This window comes from Trachinotus anak, unplaced genomic scaffold (genome assembly GCF_046630095.1).
Source record: "Trachinotus anak isolate AG129_WGS33_773 ecotype Australia unplaced genomic scaffold, CSIRO_AGI_Tana_v1 ptg000019l, whole genome shotgun sequence".
Classification (NCBI taxonomy): domain Eukaryota; kingdom Metazoa; phylum Chordata; class Actinopteri; order Carangiformes; family Carangidae; genus Trachinotus; species Trachinotus anak.
This window is the reverse complement of record NW_027273870.1, coordinates 23,939,220-23,959,110: the sequence shown is the minus strand read 5'-3', so window position 1 is coordinate 23,959,110 and position 19,891 is coordinate 23,939,220. Positions and strand designations below refer to the sequence as shown.

The following is a 19,891-nucleotide window of genomic DNA, read 5'->3' as shown; positions in this document are numbered from 1 at the left end:
AGTGGAGACATGCTTTAAAAACCTGATTTGAGAACAATGAAAAATGGTACATGCAGAACAGAAAAAGTACTTAAACTCACTCCTTAAAACTCATTTCCCCCTTGATTTCCATTTATATAGCTTTCAGGTTGGAAAGTGATCTTATCCCACACTGTCCGTCATTATCATTATATATATATATATATATATATATATATATATATATATATGTATCTGTATGTGTGTTGCTTCCAATGCTTCATTGAAGTGTTATGTTTACACTGGGTGATATATCTTCAAGTCTATGTGTTTTTTGTTTTTTTTTTTGGCTGCATCAAAAATATTCTCGATATCTTCTGTATCATTTTAGACTCATTTCCTCAAAATTCAGCCTGACGCATTTCTGCACTACAATTTGAAATAAACATTTGTGAGATTGGCTGCGCAGAATCAATTTGTAATGAATATCCAGCCGGTCAGTTCAGCTGATGAGGTTAACAGTGTGTAAAATAAGTCAGTTCTACTGACATTCATGTAAATTCACCATCAGGGCAGTGAGGTGTGTAGGGAACGCTGCAGTATAGAAAAATTACCCATGTTTCCATCTGATCTGCTGGTGTTTGAGCCCGCACCACAAAGAGCAACACAGTCAGAGTTTTCTTCAAGTATTACAGGTAGTGTCTTTAGGAAGAGTCTGCTGTGTCTTGGATACACATTAATAAGTGAAACTAGATCATGACAAAATTATGGCATCAACACACTGTTGTGCTTGAAGTATTTTAGAAGCACTAACACAGTGTCTCATTTCACCCTGTTGGAAAAACAATCAAAATTGGACTCAATCAATATAGATTAAATGGTTTCTCAAAATCACATGTAAGACATTTTAGTGTTTCCTTGCACCTGCAGTGCTTTGTGCACACTGTGACTCTGAAATGGAGTAAGTCAAATGTTCTTTAAAATAACCCTATAAGCTGCAATGTTTAAGTTTAAACTGACCAGTTTTTAAAATGTTTGAAAATTATCTATAGGCAAAATCAGAAAATGATCAAGTGAAAAACAGTCATCAAGTGAACATCTAACCAGAAACAAGCCAACACAGAAATAGAAACTGCAGTTCATTCTCAGGTTGGACCTCAGTTTCAGCAGGACCGCTCATTTAACCTTCAGAAACTTTTCACACTGCTTGCGCTCTTACTCAGGCTGTTCCCCACTGCCACTGGTGTGTTTTCCAACCCACGGAGCCACTCAGTACATTTCAGCACCACGCGCTCATCCACACCAAAGTCCTCCTCTTCCTCATACTCCACATCATCGTACTTGTGTTGCTCGTTCAGAAGTGAGATTTTCACAATTGAGCTTATGTCTCCCAGTTCAGCGTCGCTGTAGTTTTTCACAGCAGCTCTGCTGTTTGGAGTGCTGTGCCTCTGCGTTGCTGGTTGATGCCTCTTAGAAAGGTTTTCCCTCCGGCGTCTGGAGTCTGTGGCGCTTCCACAAACCTCAGCTCCACTTTCAGCATTTCTAGCTGCTGACCGTTGACGTCTCTCACTGTTCCTCCGCTGTAGCAGCAGAACAGCCTCAGGTGTGAGTGTCAGGGTGAAACGGGCCTCCTCCTGATGTCTGGTCCTTGTCTTCACCTCTGGTTCGCTCTTCACAGAGCTCTGGCTCGCATGTCTCTGCTGCTGCGTCTTAGACAGGGACCCATCTGAGCTGGAGGCAGGGAAGCTGTCTGTTTGCGATGAGGGCAACAGTCTGTCCCTTCTCTTTGTGTGCAGCTCTGCTCCTGACACTCCTTTGGCTGTTGGCAGATGACTCCTGGGTTGGCCCTTTTTCCCCAGCTGTTTGAGGTTCAAAGTCAGTCGCTCCTTCACTGAGTTGCCCTTGTCTTCTCTTGGCACCCTCATCTTGGCCACAGTGGGTGTAGATGAACTGCTGCTGATGGCTCTCTCCTTCCCTGTCAGTCCGGACACAGAGCGTGCAATCGACACAGGTGGGATGAACGGCATCTTGGCAACACACAGGATCAGGTAGGAGAGGAATTCAGTTTTGCGGCTGAAGTGCTGGAAGAACAAAGAAGAGGGCACGAAGGAGGAAATCGATCTACTGAGGGAGGTGAGATACTTTGATGCATCCTCAGCCATGCAGGGGCCAGCACACAAGTGTGTTGCTGCTGGGATCCAATCGTGCTCGTCTACCCTGGAGGAGCTGACATCGTGACGTCTTATACCTGAGCAGCAGGAGGGTGTGGCATGGCACACTTCAGAGGGCGGGTATGACCTCAGGGGAAGAGATGTAGCGTTTTGCTGCATCTCACATGCTCATTACTCTCAGGCTCAGAGATCTAAAAAAAAACTTCACTTCTAATCCTCTGGTATCATCAGTGAGGGCACGTTTACACACTACACACAGTGCAAGTACACATGCTGGCCTAATCCACACAGGCTGTATTGATGACGAGAAAGAAAGTGAGGTGGGAATCCGTGCGTGCTGTAGTGCCAAGAGTCAAATCAGTAGAAACCAAATGTAACGTAAATATGAAAGGATTTTTTAACCTGGAATATATTAACATTGTTTGACAAGAAAAAAGAACTTAAGGGTCCACTTACTAGCCTTTTCCACAGCATTCAACTGCATCCTGTGATCTTCATCAACAGAAGCAAAAAGTAATTGAAGTTTTGTCTTTTGTCAAGTGCTAATTTAATTTGCAGGTATTATTTGGAGAAAAATATACACAACCTGTGAATGTCCAAGCTTAGCATTTTTTTCCTCCAGTGTGCTTGTTTTTTTATAAGACAGAAAACATGAAAAGAATATTGGCACAGAAAACATTTATTTGATATGTATTTGTCACAAAACATGATTAAAATATAGTTAAAATTTTTATGTTCTACATAACAGGAAATGATATGTCTCCTTATATATTATACATTTAAACATAGAAATCCATCTGTGAAGTTATCCTGACTGAGGTCAATACAGGTGAGCATGCATTTTACTACAGTAATCAGTTTGAAAAAATAAACTCAAACTGTTAGTAGTCAGGCCTGTGTGTGTTCATCCACAGCATGTCTGCCTGTGTACATGGAGAACCTGTCGACAGCGAGGACAAGTGTGATAGGCATCCTTGAAGTGCTTCACAAAAAATGGAATCAGGCAGCATCCGACCACCAAACTGTGAGAGAGAAATTATTCATCAGTCTTTTCAGTGTGTGTGTGTGTGTGTGTGTGTGTGTGTATGATGCTGGGTAATTACATAACCAGATTTGAATGCGTCCTTCCTCACCCGCATAACACAAACACAAGACACATGAGCCATGCGTGTGCCCCGACTTGGTAGTTGACCTGTGTGGTGACCTGAGTCTGGCAGGAAGGGCATGTTGTCAGGGCCGGAGAGCGATAGAGTTCGGTCTCATAGCTCACAAACTTCAGCCTGGAGTTAGATGGAGGGGGAGCAGATGCTAGAAAGAAGACACTGGAGGATTAAAAGGGCTGCTTATTTTATTGAAAATTATGTGTGTGCACTTAGTATTTTGCTATTTTAAAAAATATGCTTCTCTGGCTTGAATTACGTCCAAATAAAAAACATAAATGCCATTTTTCAAAAACATGGTATCCGATTGCATAGGACAAGCAAAGCACTTGAATTTCAATCAAGAGCGTAAAGGCTGACACAGCACCAGCTCACATTCAGAGTGGACAAACAGCTCAACAATCACCACCTCCCAATCACTGTCACTGAAAATCAGCACTTCAATCTAAAGGAAACACATCACTAAATCGCACTAAGAAAATCTGACATTCAGGTCGACACTGCACAGTCAAAATGGAGGCAGAGTTTAAGTGAGTCTGTACCTGGAGAAAAGAAGGAAGGAGGAGGCGGTGGAGAGCTGAAAGGTGAGTGGATGTGGTAGATCCGCACTTCTTGCCCTGTTTGACTTTCATCTAGAAAAACAGAGAAGGACTTCAAGTTTTTTTTTGTTTTTTTTTTAACAGTGACAACTGATGATTTTAGGCTTTGCAACCCCAGCATGGTGAGCGGGTATTTTACCTGGTAAGAAGTAAGGTGGAGGTGTAGGAAATGGCTCATCCACTTTTGATAATGACTCCATTTACCAGGTTGGGTAATGCACAACAGATAAAAGAGAGTAAAAGCCTCAGTGTGTTTTGATGTTTGCAGCAGCAGTTAATCTGTGGGCCCGCCAGGTGCAAATAATTGAAACCTCCTCTGATTGGTTAAAAAACCTAAGTCAATGGCAGGATGGTCTTCTTCTTTGAAAGCTGCATCTAGGTTTCACTAACAACCCTCCTGTTTACATTTACTACAGTAAAAAATACAACAGTGCATTACATGCCTTGAAGAGTTTTAATTCAAGATGTAACTCCAAGATGTTCACCTCATGCACAGAGCAGACTTTCTGATGTGGTTTACATTAACATTTATTCACCTTCTCAACTCCTCTCCTGCCTGTCAGATTTAAAGATGTAATTCTTGACTTTATTTTCCACTCAGGTGCACAACAGAGAGAGGTGATGTGTTTTGACAACAGTCCACTTGGTGGCGGTGTAATCCTGTTATCCTGGAGGCCCAGGTTATTACCACTTCATTTACATACTGTCTATCAAAATACAACTTTTACTAACTTTTCTTCTTTCCTCTATTAAAATCAAGTGCTTACAGCATTCGCCTCAAATTGGCAAAGCAGCACATTTTATATACTTTTTGTTTGATTTTAATGCAATGCAAGTTCTCAAACTTTCAAACTGAAAATCAATTTATTTCATCAATTTATTGAAGACAAATGAATTTATTGAAGACAAAATTTTGTACAAAGCCTTATGATGGTCACCAGATATGGCTGTTCAACATATATGAATGTTTTTACAAACTATGTGAACAAAAACTAATTCTGGTCACACCCAATCCATATTTCTGTTTATGTATAAGGGTATATAAATAATAGATTTTCCTGTATATGGCTTTATGGGAAGATTGTAGCTGACTCCTCCCACCCTGGACACAAACTCTTTGAGACACTCCCCTCTGGCAGGAGGCTGCGGTCCTTCAGGACCAAAACCTCTCGCCACAAAAATAGCTTCTTCCCATCTGCTATTAGCCTCATCAACAAGGCTAGAGAGCCCCACTGTTGCTGATCAATTGCACCAATCACCAGAAAAAATTCCTTGTATGTGAAAACATACTTGGCAATAAAACTGATTCTGATTCTGATTCTGATTCTGATTCTGATTTAAATAGGAAAAGTGCTGTAATATTTCATACACAAAATATTTCACATATTAGATTACGTCAGCTGGCTGGATGATCCCATCATGATCAGAGGCTGCTAAAAGGACCACTTCCCCTGTCAGCAGTGCGGACCCTGGCCTGACTCACCTGAGACACAGGTGTATTTACGACACTGACCGTATTCTTGTTTTTCATGACAACGGGTTCTGACGTGGTGTTTACCTTCGAACGTCGCGTCACAAGCCGTTATATTTTTAACCGTCAATTAACTTTCGCATCAAAACAAGCAACTGACTGAATGCTAATCTCGCTAACATAGAAAATCTTCAGTTACTTAACTTTTTTTTTTTTTTTTTTTGTCTATTTTTGTGAGTATTGACGCAAAATAATCTGTATAGTCTACTTAATCCAAGTGCTTACTGTTCAAATGTCATGTTTAATCGCATAATTCAGTTTAGCCAAATCCTTTGGTCAGGCTAGCTGTCAAGCTAAGTGATATTAGCTAGTTTGTTTTCTTTTAGACAGCTTGAAAATGGACAACAGTGCTAACTTTATGCGGAGGTGGAATATCCTCACTATTTCAAGTCTGATCGCTGTTTTCCTCGGTAAGTGATCACTCAGGTTCAACTACTGCAAGGCTAGTTACTTATGCTAAGTTTGTTCAAAGCTAGAAAGAGCAGGGTAGGTTCAATTTGCAATAGAACAGTTTTGACTAGATGTGGGAATGCATACAGACCTAGCCAGATGAAAATCTTTCTTTAAGGTTAGTCTTTCTTTTCTTGACTTTGTTAGAGATGAAAGTAGATCTTTCGCTGTTAGTAAAATAGATTTATATGACAAAAACACTCATCACTAACTGGTGAACTAACTTTTTCATTTTGAAAGACATTCTTAGGGAAACTAATGTAAACTGTTCATAGCTTAGTGCGTTTATCAAGATGAAAATATATTAGATAAGTTAAAGGTTTATAGTCATGAGTTAATAGTTTATGGTAAACTACCTAGCAGTTAATGTCCCAGTTATAAATAACTAAAAACTGACAATATCCTCTTCCGCTGCTATTTAATACATTTTATTAAAGTGACGTGATTTAAGGGTAATGTCCACATATAGCCACAGCAGAGAGAAATACTGATCTGAGGTCTTGGTCTGTACAGAAATGAAATGAAAATACCACTTACTGTTGACACCGCTTGAGCTTTAGGTGCATCTTTTGCATCCTGTATATGGCCGCCCTTTACCCAGAGTTAGATACTGTACCAAACCACACTGATTTATACAGCACCATCTAGTGGATGTTTTAGTCACTGCATTTTATCTAACTGTCGAGCCACATCAAAAGCAACAAAAGGGTTTGATTTCCAATCAAGATATATGGTCAGGGTATTGGATAACATGCATTTATGTAAATTTCACTTGTGCTCATTGATTTGTAAATCCAGGTCAGGTGTTACAGCATTGTCCCTGTATACTGCTTATCTGTGGTGTAGTGTACGTATAAAAAGAGCATGTAATGTTTCCATGAGGATTGTGTGTGCAAAAATGTTATAGTGCAAGGCATAGTCTACTGTATGTTTACCAGTACAAATGTACCTATTTGTTAGGCATTGATAAGGAACCTTTCTCTGAATGTTGAAATTTATGCACAGATTACATAGGGTAGAGAACAGCACTATTGCAGTACCAGTGCATGAATCTATTTGTGCAGTTTGCTGCAGTTTGTGATGTCATAGTGTAGCAGTCTGTACATGATTTGAGCCATACTGTCATTGGTCAATTGTTGAAAATTGTTTTGTTTTTGTTTTTTGTTTTACCTTTGTTACATCCATATTTTTAGCTCTTGTAAAGTCTTTTCTGTGTTGTTGTGTCAAAGGGATCGGCCTGGGAGTGACTCTGAAGACCTTCGTTCCTCTGTCAGACCTTGAAAAAGCCTACATTGGCTTTCCAGGAGAGCTACTCAGACGGCTGCTTCAGTTGGTAACAGTTCCTCTCATTGTGTCAAGTGTGTTAACAGGTAAGCCACAAGTGTGTTTCACTGTCAGCTAATACATTAGGCTATGCATTTTATACACATTGCATTTAAAAAGACCATAGTCGTTATTTAGTATGTTTTATAGACAGTCATTTACCTTATTGACACCAATGTCTCACGATGTCTACAAATTACCATCACGGAGGTCTTAAAACACACTGATGTGACTTGTCATTCTCGAGATGTACAGTAACTATGTTGCCCTAACCATCTATGACCTTACAATGATGCAACATTCATGTAAATGTATTGCTCCTCTAACTTCCGGTCTGCAGACCTAAGCTTTCATTGTTGTTTTTGATAGGAGTTTGTAGTCTGACTGGCACCTCCAGAAAAATCACCGTACGTGCATTAGTATACTTTGTCATGACCACTCTTCTGTCTGTGAGTACAGGTAAGAGGAATAATGTACATCAGAATGCACTTTGGTTAGTTTCACTTGTTTATGCATATCTTCATCCAAACACATAGTAAATGAAAAGATATTACCCGAAGCATCATTTTATGCTGTAAGTAGGAATCTTTTAGTTTAGTTAGTTTTTATCTAAAAGCAGCAGTTCACCAAAATTACAAAAAAATATTTTCTCATGTACTCCTGATACCACACCTATCCATAGATTTATTTTGTTTTTACCGTGGGAGATGGTTTTTTTTTTTTTCATCTTAGCTAAAAGGCTATTTATTTTCATTTTATTGTTCATTAATGGGTCTGTGCTGCAGTAACAGGAGAGTGAATAAGTCAGGGTACAAGCCACCTCATAGCTAAAATTGTTCCAAATCATACTCCCTGTGTGCAACTTTTCTTTTTTAAAATATATGCACGTATTTGCAGCTGGACCCTAAAATATTTCAACATTTCATCATTTTTATTGCTTTTATTTTCCTCTTACTTTACACTTTTTCTATACCATGTCGATTGAAGTGCTGTTACTTTTTGAAGTTATTATTACTGTAGTAGTATTACTTAATTCCAGTAGTATTTTAGTCTGGTTATTGTGCTATGCTGCATTCAGTCCATGTCAAACAGCTACAGAATCCATGTTTCTTTGGTTCCTATCTTCAACCGCGGACTATGTGTTGTAGGATTAATATTGGTAATTCTGATGAAGCCTGGGGTCAGCCAAAATGCTGGTAAAGGAACAAATGATTATGATGAAGATGATGAAATCTTCTCCACCATTGATGCTGTGTTGGATCTAATGAGGTAAGAAGAAAGTGTAAATTCTGACAGTCTACCCATTCCCACTCATGTCTTTAAGTCTGTTGGTTGTTGAATCATTTTATCAGAGAATTCATGTCAGCTGTAATTCTTCTGAATTGCATCCATTAATACTTTTCTTAAGCAGAAATAACGCATATGATGCTCTGAATTGGTTAATATCTAGCTAGAAATCACACTCCTACAAGATTATTCTTCATTTCTACCTAGATTTGTCAGCATTTACAAGCTGACTTAGCATTTTTACTCATCAGTTACATGATGGTAGATGTGTTTGGTTTTTCTTTATGCTTTATAGAAACATGGTGCCACAAAATCTTCTTCTGGCTAGCTTTCAACAGGTATGTATTATTACTCAGGCATGCAATATGCAGCATAGCCCATGACAAAGACAAGGTATTACTCATGATGTGATTTTTTTTTTTTTTTTTCATCTTTAGTTCAAGACTCAGAGGGTGGAGTTTGAAATTGAAGCACCTGATCACAATTCTAGCCTGGATGGGGTAAAATTTCTGCCCTTTGTCATGATCAAGTTCATGTTCACTGTAATAATTAGTGATATTGCTGTCAGACACATGTTCTCAGTGACTTTCTCATTTTGTCCCAGAAAGCCACAGAAGTGCGTCTGGTGAGCAAGCATATTGATGGAAGCAACACTGTGGGCCTGATTATTTGGTCTATTATTTTTGGACTGGCCCTTAGAAGGATGGGAGACAGAGGGAAACTCTTTGTGGATATTCTCATTGCCCTCAAAGAAGCCACCAAACATGTGGTTAGAATGATAATAGGGTACGGTGAAACAGAATAAATTTTGTAAGAAAATTTCAACCTCTACATATATATATATATATATATATATTATTTCCCCTTAAACGAAATATTCCCATAATTTGTCAGTCTGTTGTTTCCTTTCCAGCTTCTTACCAATTGGAGTGTTGTTCATGACTGCAAGCTATGTTGTTGAGGTTGCGGACAACTGGGAGACTGTTACCAAACTTGGAATGTTCATGGCGGTGGTCATTAGTGGGTATGTTCCCCTTTGCTTTTTTAGCACTGATGCAGTGAGTCATTTCATTTCCTACAGTATGATCAGTATTTGTGTTTTTTTCCAGGCTCAGTATTCATGGAGCAGTTGTTCTACCAGTGATCTATCTTCTGTGTGTGAGACGTAACCCCTTCATTTTCATTAAAGGGGTTTTTCCTGCCTTACTGAGGACCATGCTCATCTCACGCAGGTAGAATTTTTATTTCTGTCTTCAATTTAGTACAGTAAATCTAAATATATTAGATAGTATTGTAAATACAGTATGACAGTGAGGACTTGGATTGATGCAGTAGATGTAGAGAGAAGATATATGTGTGTGTGTGTGTGTGTGTGTGTGTGTGTGTGTGTGTGTGTGTGTATTGGGGTACAAAAGTCTGAGACCATTTTGGATCCCCAGTGTACATAATATTTAGATATTTAAGAGCCAACAAAGAATCCATTGTGTCTCCAAGCAATGCAGTCTCGCTGACTTTCAAATGTTTGGAGGAGGTAATCAAAGTTGACAAAAGAATCACTCGCTTCATGCTGCCTATTGGGATCAATATTAACATGGATGGAACAGCCCTTTATGAAGTGGCTGCGGCAGTTTTCATCGCCCAACTCAACCGTATCAAACTGAATTGGAGCCAGTTGTTTACCCTGGGGTAAGTCACAATAAAGAGATGATACAGAAAAATATGTTTAGGTATTAACATTGTCTGTGCTTAAAATGCATTTCTTGTCATTAAGTGTTACTATTAAATTTGAAGTTAAAAAAAACATTTTATGAGTTTATATGATTTTTACAGTTTTGGCACAATCATCCCAGTATGTGGCTCTACTTAGGAATACTTTGTGTCAGAATAATTTGAGACAGATACAGAGATCTAACAGATGTGTGATGTATTTAAAACAAGGGCTTGAATGCCCCTTATTATCAAAAAGACTAAAACTAAATTGGTGGATCAGGGATTTAATGCTAGTATATACAGTATTGTGTCGTTAGCATAGAGGAAGTAGCCGATGGTAGTGCCACGCTTAAACCTTTATTTATACCTGCTCTTCATGGTTTACTTTGCTTTTGCTTTTTCCACCAGCAACTGGAGCTTTGATTCTCTTGCTTCCTGTCCCCAAGTTTATACAGTTCCATGTTTTTGCTCTGTCCACAGTCCACTCTGGTGATCACTGACGTGGCTCTGTGTTTTCTCTACAGTGTCACAGTAGCAGCATCCAGCGTAGGAGAAGCAGGGATCCCAGCTACAGGAACAGTCACCACTCTCTTCATTTTGACAGTCAATGGGATTCCTGTAAGGGACGCTTCCCTTTTGTTGGTGATAGAGTGGCTGCTGTAAGTTTAACTTGTGTCTTGGCAAGGATTACTACACCTAATATCAAACAACATGCAGTAAAAAAAAAGCAGATAACCTCTGCTTCTGTAGTACTGTATATTGTGGTTTGTGTCTTTCAGAGATCGCTGCAACGCTGCTGTCAATGTCCTTGGAGACTGTATTGGCGTGGTGGTTGTTGACCATCTGTCAAGAAAAGAACTGGAACATATGGATGAGATAGAAGACGATGAGAACAGGTAAAATTGTAGTTAGTCTTTCTGTGTGGTTCACTATAACCCAATACACAGATAAAAAAAAAAAGGTATATTATGTTTATTGGAAGATAATCAATATGTGAGTAGAGCAGGAGAAGTCTCTGCTCCCTGCTCACAGCTACTCACATTAATGCACAAAGAGATAAAAAAATATATATATATTGTTTTGCTTTATGTTACTCAGAAGCTGGACACCATAGTTTGACTTTGATAGTGAGGGCCTCCAGGTCCAGATCCATCCCAGCAGTTGCTGGGTCCCTGGACACTACAAAAAGCCAACAGCTCCAAGACAGCAGCAGTAGACTGAGCATGTGTAACCTGTGACCTCAACTCATCAAAAACAGGGTCTGAGCATCAACACCATGAACAGAGTTTTTTTTTTTTTTAAGAGAATCCTTGAGTGCCAAAAATGTACTCAGTCCTTTATTTGTTATTTCATGTATTTGCTATCATATTATTTAGTATTGTATTTTCTGCATCAGTAGCATGACCAGGATTTTCACTGAAAAGAATTTTCAGGTGCCAAAAATGTGCTTTTATTGCATTCTGATGTTGTCACTGTACTTTTAAATAAGCCTGTTGGTAATTATTTGTGAACTGGACTTATTTTGAATCAAAATATTTCCCCTTATGTGTTTGTGTATTTTTTTTCTGTATTTTTTCATTTGCTCAACATCAGCATTAACTTTAAAATAATTTTCAACTACCAATGATCGACAATTATTACCATCTCTTTGATTTATTATTTCATTTGTTTTCTGTCACATATTTGCACACAAAATGATTCTTTAACTAAGCCTATTGGTAGTGCTTTGTTAATTCAGCTCATTAGGAATTAAATTATCTGATTTAAGGTTTTTGTAGATATAATTGTAGTAGCATGGATGTAAAATTGCTTTTGAATGGAGTCTTTGTTTCTCAATAAATGCCAGGATAAAGCAAACTAATTGACTGTACTGCATGTTTCCATTGGTTAGCAGTAGGTGTGATGTAATTTAATTTGCATCATGATGTGACGCAGGGTGTCAGAGGCTGAAATGATTCTTCCATTTCCATTTTAGTTTACATCAGGATGTAAAATGTGTCCTTTAAAGAAATAATAATTGGCCAAAAGATCACAAATCATATAAGACAGAACAGTGACAGAGGTAGGATGACATTTTTTAAGCTGTTATGTATCATATAATATGAGGTTGAAAAAGAAGCACATTCTTGCCAGAGGGTGAAGTCTCCCTGTTACATAACAATATCTATTGATAATATTTTGATATGAAGAAATATTCATATATATTTTGTATATTTCTGGCTAAAGTTTAGGGTGTTTCTGATTTCATAATGTCAGAAAATAACTTCTAACTTCTAAATTTCTGGGCTATTTGTCAAATTATATAGAACCAAATGATGAGTAAACCTTTGGGGCCCTGCTGGTAATCCGGTCTTAGTTAGGAATGACCTCTCCCCCCGAAATGTCACTTCATACAAGAATGACACTGGGTCGGGTACGGTTACTGCCCTGCTGGGTTTGGTCTGGGTTTCGTCCAGTCTATGCACTAGATGGTGGTGTTTTGTAACCGGTCAGACCAGTTTGTAAGTTTCTACTTGCGCCACTAGAGGAGCTCTTTCATGCGTACCCGTCGTAATTTGTGTGAGGGACTTCGACGTGAACGGGGTTATTCAGTTGAATGTAACAGCTAGCGATATGATGCTAAGCTAGCTGTCAGCCAGGCATCCACGGGTTTTGCTGCCGACTTAGCTACCGGATGCTTCCGGTCGTATCCTGCTGGCCGTCTTGACATTCCCTCAACATTCCTGGACGAATTCGTGTCGACTGACCAGAGTCCGCGAATTCAGGTCCACTCCTGATCAAACCTTCCCCAGCTAGCGTAACTTAGCTCGCCGGCTAGCGAGACTGCACACTCGAAGAACCGGACTGACTGGGTGAGTTAGCATGCGGGCTAGGGGAATGCACGGCTAACGGTGTAGCTACCGTCGGGAGGAAAGGCATCTCCTCCACGGAGAAACCGGGGTCTGATACGGAGGAGGGAGGCCTTTTGGTAAATGTGTGGATAGCAGCACGATAATATATTTCCCTAACTGACCGATCTAGCTGTCAGGCCCGTCAATGTACCACCGGTGAACTGTTAGCTAGCGATTCGATAAATCTGCTAGTAACGTTAATAATGTCTTGCTGGTGTTGATACGGAGTAAAGCTACCAACCTAACCGTAGCAACATTAAAGTAGCCAGCTAAGTAAGCCAACCCCAAGCCACAAAAGTGTCTTAAGATTGAGAATGTGGTGAAAGTTATCTAGCTAATGTTAGCTCGGGAATATTAAAGCTAACGTTAACGTTGGCTGGCAGAAGCAGGTTTTCAGTGTTATGGCTGGATTTATCTGATGTAACCTGGCTAACACAGCTCCGAGTAACGTTGTAATAAAGTTAAACAATAACTTGCTGTCCCGTTTGAGAAGCAGTAAAACAGACATCTTATATTCGCTGTCGGTGGAGATTTAATGCTGATGGAGACGAAGTTCAACCCAGCTGGTCGCTCATGCTTTGTTATGTCGCTAGTTGCTAAACAAAGTTCTGTTGTGTGACTTCGCAGAGTTCCACTTAAGGACCACACCCAGACAAGATGTCCCTTCATCAGTTTCTGTTGGAGCCCATCACCTGCCACGCGTGGAACCGCGACAGGACACGTAATGCTCAACCATTTCCTCCTTCCTTTAAATGTGCCAACTTGTGTACCACAGTGTAGTTAAGGCATTTGTAACCGACTACAGATCATGTCATTAATTACATGGAAATGCTATATATGTGATTGGGAAAGTGATTTCTGCTAAATGAAATCAGACTGCGACAGTTTTTGTTCGCAGCATTTGTAAGTTTTTACTGAGTCGTCCAGCTCAGCATTTGGCAAATACCAGGAACTGGTCTAGCTTGTTATCTTTAAGCTCACTGTGTTAATTTGCCATTTTCACTTTGTTTTGCAGAAATTGCCATCAGTCCAAATAACCATGAAGTTCATATCTACAAGAAGAGTGGCAACCAGTGGGTCAAGACCCATGAGCTGAAGGAGCACAATGGACACATAACTGGTATTTAATCAGGCTGCTTTAGACATTCTCAAAAAATATATTTTTAGGTAACCAGTTTAAAGTCTCAATCCGGGTCTGTGTTCCTATGACTAAGGCACAAACAAAACAACTGTCATTAACATAAGTTGAGACACATTTGATACACATATACGATGCTGAATGATCTGCCCATCATAATTCACCTCATCATGATTGTTGCATTGTAATACCATTATGGATGCAATTAATTTGAGTAATTGGTTTGTCTGTATAATGTTAGAATACTGTGAAAAATATAACAGTCTAAAATGCAGATCAGCTTCCTGTTGAAAAGTGACAAATCTTAACATTTGAGAAGCTATAACCACCAAATGCTTGACATTTTTGCTTAAAAATTATGTATTGATTAGCAAAATAATTTCTTTGACATGGCAAAAAGTTTCTTTGTAATAATGTACCTTTGTCTCTTGACTGTGTTGTAGGTATTGACTGGGCTCCCAAAAGCGACCGTATAGTAACATGTGGAGCAGACCGTAATGCCTACGTGTGGTCCCAGAAGGAAGGGGTATGGAAGCCCACATTGGTCATTCTCAGGATCAACCGAGCTGCCACCTTCGTGAAGTGGTCTCCACTGGAGAATAAATTTGCAGTTGGCAGTGGGGCTCGACTCATCTCTGTCTGCTACTTTGAGTCTGAGAATGACTGGTAAGGCTGGGATAATTAGTACAACTTTGACCTTTTGTAAATGTATTTTTTAAAACTGAAGACAACAGAGGCTGAATGATTATGGTCAAATTGGTATGTCTGATTATTTTGCGAAATATTGTGATTGAGAGTATTATTATTCAGGGATTCTTGCGCCTTAACATTTAGTGTGTTTTACTTTTTTCAGTGAAATATTACAGTTATGACCAAAATTCAAGTCACAATTACTTTTATATTACTTGGGTCACAGTTTATTGACATTTGGTTTAAAACCACAGTACTGTACATCCCACTGACAGATAATGATCCATTACCACTGTGCCAGTCTGTTCTGGTTCACTGTGTTCATAGCTATATATTTTCCAGATGTTGCTTTTCATATGCAAGAGTACACTATCTCTCTGTGCCAGGGCTGCCTGCTTCTTTTTCATTATTGCTTTGATCACATGGAAGATATTGTGCCCCATATTTTACATCAAAAAACATACACAATTCTCCCTTTGTGCCTCAGGTGGGTGAGCAAGCACATCAAGAAGCCTATCCGCTCCACCATTCTCAGTCTGGACTGGCACCCCAACAATGTTCTGCTGGCTGCTGGGTCCTGTGACTTCAAATGCAGGTAAAAGTCATGAGCAACTAGAAGTCTTTAAATAATTAAAAATAATAAAATAAATTAAAATTAAATTAAAAAATTAAATGACTGAAAACCTGCCAACATCCTCTCTCCCTTCTTTGCTTTCTGTTCTTTTTTGCTTTTACTATTACCACCCCTCCCTCTCTGGCCTCTAGGGTGTTCTCAGCCTACATTAAAGAGGTGGAAGAGAAACCAGGCCCCACACCCTGGGGCAGCAAGATGCCATTTGGGGCTGTGCTAGCAGAATTTGGAGGAGCAGGTCTGGATCTCTGTCTGTATGTGAAATAGTAAAAATCCTCGTGCATATGACTTGCAGTAACCCTTTAAACTAAACCAGGTCTGCCTTGTTGTGCACATTGTGTTTGCTAGGTGGAGGGGGTTGGGTCCACTCTGTCTCTTTCTCAGCCTCTGGTAACCGACTGGCGTGGGTCAGCCATGATAGCACTGTCACTGTGGTGGACAGCTCTAAGACTACCAGGTATGTTTCTGTGCATAGAGGAACCTCATTTACAGCTTGTTAACAGTTACTCACATTTATTATAACGATTAATTCCAGAAATAATTAGTTAATTTCATCTTTTTTCTAGCCACACAGACTAAAATAAAAACACAGACACTACAAATTAATTTGCTTTTGTCTGTCAGGTTGCTAGTTATCACAAATGTAATTGTCTATATCTGTCCCTACCAAACTGTGATGTTGTATTGAAGGAGATGATGCCGGATAAAGTCAGCTCAAGTGATGGCTGTTCAAGTTACAGCAAATAATACTGGAGGAAAAATATGAGTTTATGATTGAGGAGGTGCCTTTTGTTTTCAAAGTCACTAAAAATGGCAAATGAGGTAAAATGTTGATCCACCAAAATAAACAGGGAGGCCAAATACATAGATCGGCCTTTTCCAGTAACAGATGAATACAGGTATATCCTAAAAAATTGAAGATTAACCCCTTTTATGAAATTAAATTCTTCTCCCACACTTCCATCATGTTCAAAAAGCAAGCAATCAATCAATTACATAAAAATATTCATGAGATTATTTCTTTTACTACATGGGAAATCTGTCTTAGTTACCAGGTTTTGGTGTGTTTAGTATATTATTGGCCACCGTACTTAAGCCGCAGTTTGTAATCTGATAATCAACTGAGTGTGCCAAAACAGTGAGAAAGGTAGACACCAGGTGAGCCACACCCAAGGCTAGACTCATATCATGATGGGCTGTTGTCAACAAATTGCAGGAGACAATGAATTGAGGTGGTGCTGATTGAGCCTGAGCAAAGATTTCTACAAGTTCTGACTGGAAACTTGCACACACTGCAGCAGTCAAAGCCGAGTGCCTTTGTTTTGTTTTTTGTTATAGTAGTTAATTTGTGTGTTTGTGTTAAGTCCCTCACAGCTGAAGACGGAGTACCTTCCTCTCCTCAGTGTCATTTTTGTTTCAGAGAACAGTCTAGTCGCTGCGGTAAGAATAACACGTACAGCACACACTGTCAGTATATTTTCTGCTCAAATGTAAGGAAGAGTTTCCAATTCAAACGTGTCGTCTCTGTCTTCAGGGCCACGATTGTTGCCCCATGCTGTTCCGTTGCGACGATGGTGGAACGCTGACATTTGTGTCAAAGCTCGACCTCCCCAAGCAGAGTATCCAGAGGAACATCTCTGCCATGGAGCGCTTCAGGAACATGGACAAGAGAGCCACCACCGAGGACCGCAACACTGCCCTAGACACACTGCACCAGAACAGCATCACGTAGGTCACACGCACCAACAAGAATCAGTGCATGGCAGGACAGGAGTTTTGATTGAAGTTTGGATGCTTGCAGAATTGTTTGGACAGTTGGTTCATTTCTGTCCCAATTTAGTCCAAATTTGCGATCACAGTATAGAGTTGAGTTGCATTACAGGAGTTTGTCCTTGTGCATAGCTGTAAATAGAAGGGTTTATGAACTGTTACAGTTTTCTGTTAACATGGACATAAAACATTTTTGGTTTTCTACTGGACGTACACAACACAGTTGAATATGAAATAAGTCAACTTTATTGCAATTTTGGCGGCCATAATATTATTTGTATTTTTTAGTTTTTAGGTTTTTTTTTTAAAGGAATAGTTCAACCTTTTGGGGAAAAAAGCTTATTAACTTTCTCACAAAGAGGAGGGAGACCAATATCACTTTCATGTCCGAGGCTACAGTTAGCAGCTAGTTAGCTTAGTTCAAAGACTGGAACAAGTAGGAAACAGCTAGCCTGGCTATCTCCCAAGACGACAAAATCAGCCTTCCAGCACTTGTAACGACAGGTCTACACAGAAAGTGTTTCAGCCGTATTTTTCAGTCCTCGTTTTACATGTGTCTATTTTCTCCTGTTTTCTTCTTGGACTCTGGGCACTGCCAAAGTGTGGGTGACCTACAACTAAATACTGTGTCTGAAGCACTGAAGCTGCAGGTGCTCTGCTAACATGCAGCTCTTGCCACACTTCCTGTGTAGAGACAGTGTTAAGCTCATTAATTTACATGTTATATCACGATGTGGGTTTATGACAGCTTGTGTGCTGTTTTATTTCTTCGTCATTCCCAGTGACTTCCTGGAGGCAACTAGCACCTATCTCTCAGGAAAAAAGCTATTAAGTGTATTTCCCACAATGTCAAACTTTCCATTAACATTCAGAATTGTGTCCTTACATCACCCTCTCGTCATGGCAGTATAGTGAAATCCATCATGGTGTTTTTCAATTTTATCATGTCTCTAAATGTCTGATATGTATGAACGTTTTTGTTCCTTAGCCAAGTGTCTATCTTTGAGGGAGACAAAAGGGATTGTCGCAAGTTCTGCACCACAGGCATCGATGGAGCAATGACCATTTGGGACTTCAAGGTAAATGCACACATGAGCTGTCTTCTTTACAGCTTTATTTACCCAGATCTCTCTGCTCTGACTCCCGCGTGTTTCTCTGTTTACCCCCTCAGAGTCTAGAAGCTTCTATCCAGGGTCTCCGCATCATGTGAAGAAATCTTGTGAATGAATGAAGAGACGCTGCGGCCTCACTTCTCCCCCCTCGCCCTCACAGTCCTCACCCCTCCTTCCCCTTTCCACCTCTACCCCCCCTCCCCGTCTCCAGCGACGCAGCCAGTAACATACATAACTGACCACCTTATCGAGTGTCTGCTGAAGCACTGATCAAACCATAACACACTCTTGTGGGTGTGTGCTCACACTCTCACACTCACTTGCACACTACAATAAATGAACACGCATACACTACACTACACACACACACACACTGAGCTGACGTGTGACATCACTGTTAATTTTTTGTTTGTTTGTTTGTTTTTAAATGAAGGTTAACCAGGTGTCAAAGTGGGACGGTCCTCTGACACGTATTAAACGTGACGTGAAATGTGTGTTTTTATGTTCTCTAACCTCCTGTACCAAAAGTTGAACACTAAAAGGTGCGTTTTATCCAAAAATCAGACTGTATTTCACCTCAGATTAACCTCACCGTGATCTCTTTATATCAGTGTTTTGTAGATTGGAGGATGTGACTGTTTTCTTCCTGGTGGATAATAAATCATCTCCATTAGGTAAAGTCATTGTTTGGATAAGAACCCGGTTATTGATATTCTGAGGTCATGTTGCTGGTTGGCTGTAGTGAGCTGTACAGGATCTGATGGTGGAGAGAGAAAGCAGCTGTCTAAACTCTGTGCGGAGTCACGACTGGGCAGCACTAGGCTCTGTAGCTACTACACTAAAACCACACGAGATGGAGGATTTCTATGTAATTGATCATGAGGTAGACATGAAATAAAGATGAAATACATTTACAGTACACAACTCAGTCGACTGCTCTCTTCCTTTGTGTTTGCGTCTCTGACTCAGTGGGCGGATAGTAACTAGATACCCTTGGTGGATGTGCGGTAGTAGCATTAGGATCTTAAGAGTTTGTGAGCCTGATTTCTGCTTTGGTGTTCCAGTTCCAGACAAAGTATCTCAGCTGAAAGTGTTTGGTTGCTGAAAAGTATGATGCAAAAGACTATGAATTAAGGCAGTTAAACTTAAAGATGCCCCATGGAGATTTATTGTCAACAAAGAAAATTCATGTTTACATTCAGTGTTTCTCAGCAAGATGTGCTGTGTGTTTGTTGAGGCCTGACAAATGTGTTTAACACATTTTCTTACTCATGTAACCTTTGCAAAACCTGTTTTAAAAATTGTTTACATTCATGTTTACTCAGATGCAGTCCTCTACTTCCTTGCCTGAGTAAGCTAATACCACATTTTCTCGCCAAGTAATTGTTTATTAGCAGAATAGCACAAACCAACCCACTCAAAAAACTTTGCTCCATAGTGCTACAAGTGGTTAAAAGCTCCACGGAGATC

The 19,891-nt window shown here is 39.8% G+C and overlaps 3 protein-coding genes and 1 long non-coding RNA gene across 8 annotated transcripts; 2 read left to right on the top strand and 2 right to left on the bottom strand.

Moving 5' to 3' along the window:
- Nucleotides 1-1,049: 1,049 nt before the first annotated feature.
- On the bottom strand, nt 1,050-2,393 carry LOC139636437 (proline-rich protein 18-like). Its single transcript, XM_071504523.1, has one exon. The coding sequence runs from the start codon at nt 2,286-2,288 to the stop codon at nt 1,146-1,148; it is 1,143 nt and encodes a 380-aa protein (XP_071360624.1). The 5' UTR covers nt 2,289-2,393; the 3' UTR covers nt 1,050-1,145.
- A 399-nt stretch (nt 2,394-2,792) lies between these two features.
- Nucleotides 2,793-4,188, bottom strand: LOC139636634 (uncharacterized). Its single transcript, XR_011694439.1, has 4 exons — nt 4,028-4,188; nt 3,832-3,921; nt 3,263-3,437; nt 2,793-3,151 (listed from the first exon to the last, which is right to left on the bottom strand). It is a non-coding gene; the product is annotated as an uncharacterized lncRNA (long non-coding RNA).
- Nucleotides 4,189-5,282: 1,094 nt separating this feature from the next.
- Nucleotides 5,283-12,009, top strand: LOC139636943 (excitatory amino acid transporter 3-like). 4 transcript variants are annotated; one of them, XM_071505384.1, is made up of 14 exons: nt 5,430-5,592; nt 5,746-5,829; nt 7,099-7,239; nt 7,562-7,651; nt 8,341-8,461; nt 8,775-8,817; nt 8,917-8,979; nt 9,084-9,265; nt 9,393-9,503; nt 9,589-9,711; nt 9,974-10,165; nt 10,714-10,848; nt 10,969-11,085; nt 11,288-12,008. In XM_071505384.1, the coding sequence occupies exons 2-14, from the start codon at nt 5,757-5,759 to the stop codon at nt 11,301-11,303; spliced, it is 1,407 nt and encodes a 468-aa protein (XP_071361485.1). In that variant the 5' UTR covers nt 5,430-5,592; nt 5,746-5,756; the 3' UTR covers nt 11,304-12,008. The 4 variants fall into 4 exon arrangements, with proteins under 4 accessions (XP_071361488.1, XP_071361485.1, XP_071361487.1 ...); XM_071505385.1 differs by having other exon boundaries at nt 5,445-5,592; nt 5,750-5,829; XM_071505387.1 differs by lacking the exons at nt 5,430-5,592; nt 5,746-5,829 and adding an exon at nt 5,283-5,382 and having other exon boundaries at nt 11,288-12,009.
- A 702-nt stretch (nt 12,010-12,711) lies between these two features.
- LOC139636946 (actin-related protein 2/3 complex subunit 1A) lies at nt 12,712-19,345 on the top strand. Of its 2 annotated transcripts, none has more exons than XM_071505390.1 (11): nt 12,712-13,041; nt 13,708-13,801; nt 14,096-14,200; nt 14,662-14,884; nt 15,396-15,503; nt 15,674-15,777; nt 15,888-15,996; nt 16,904-16,979; nt 17,074-17,267; nt 18,298-18,388; nt 18,481-19,345. In XM_071505390.1, the coding sequence occupies exons 2-11, from the start codon at nt 13,738-13,740 to the stop codon at nt 18,517-18,519; spliced, it is 1,113 nt and encodes a 370-aa protein (XP_071361491.1). In that variant the 5' UTR covers nt 12,712-13,041; nt 13,708-13,737; the 3' UTR covers nt 18,520-19,345. The 2 variants fall into 2 exon arrangements, with proteins under 2 accessions (XP_071361491.1, XP_071361492.1); XM_071505391.1 differs by lacking the exon at nt 12,712-13,041 and adding an exon at nt 13,100-13,157.
- Nucleotides 19,346-19,891: the final 546 nt, after the last annotated feature.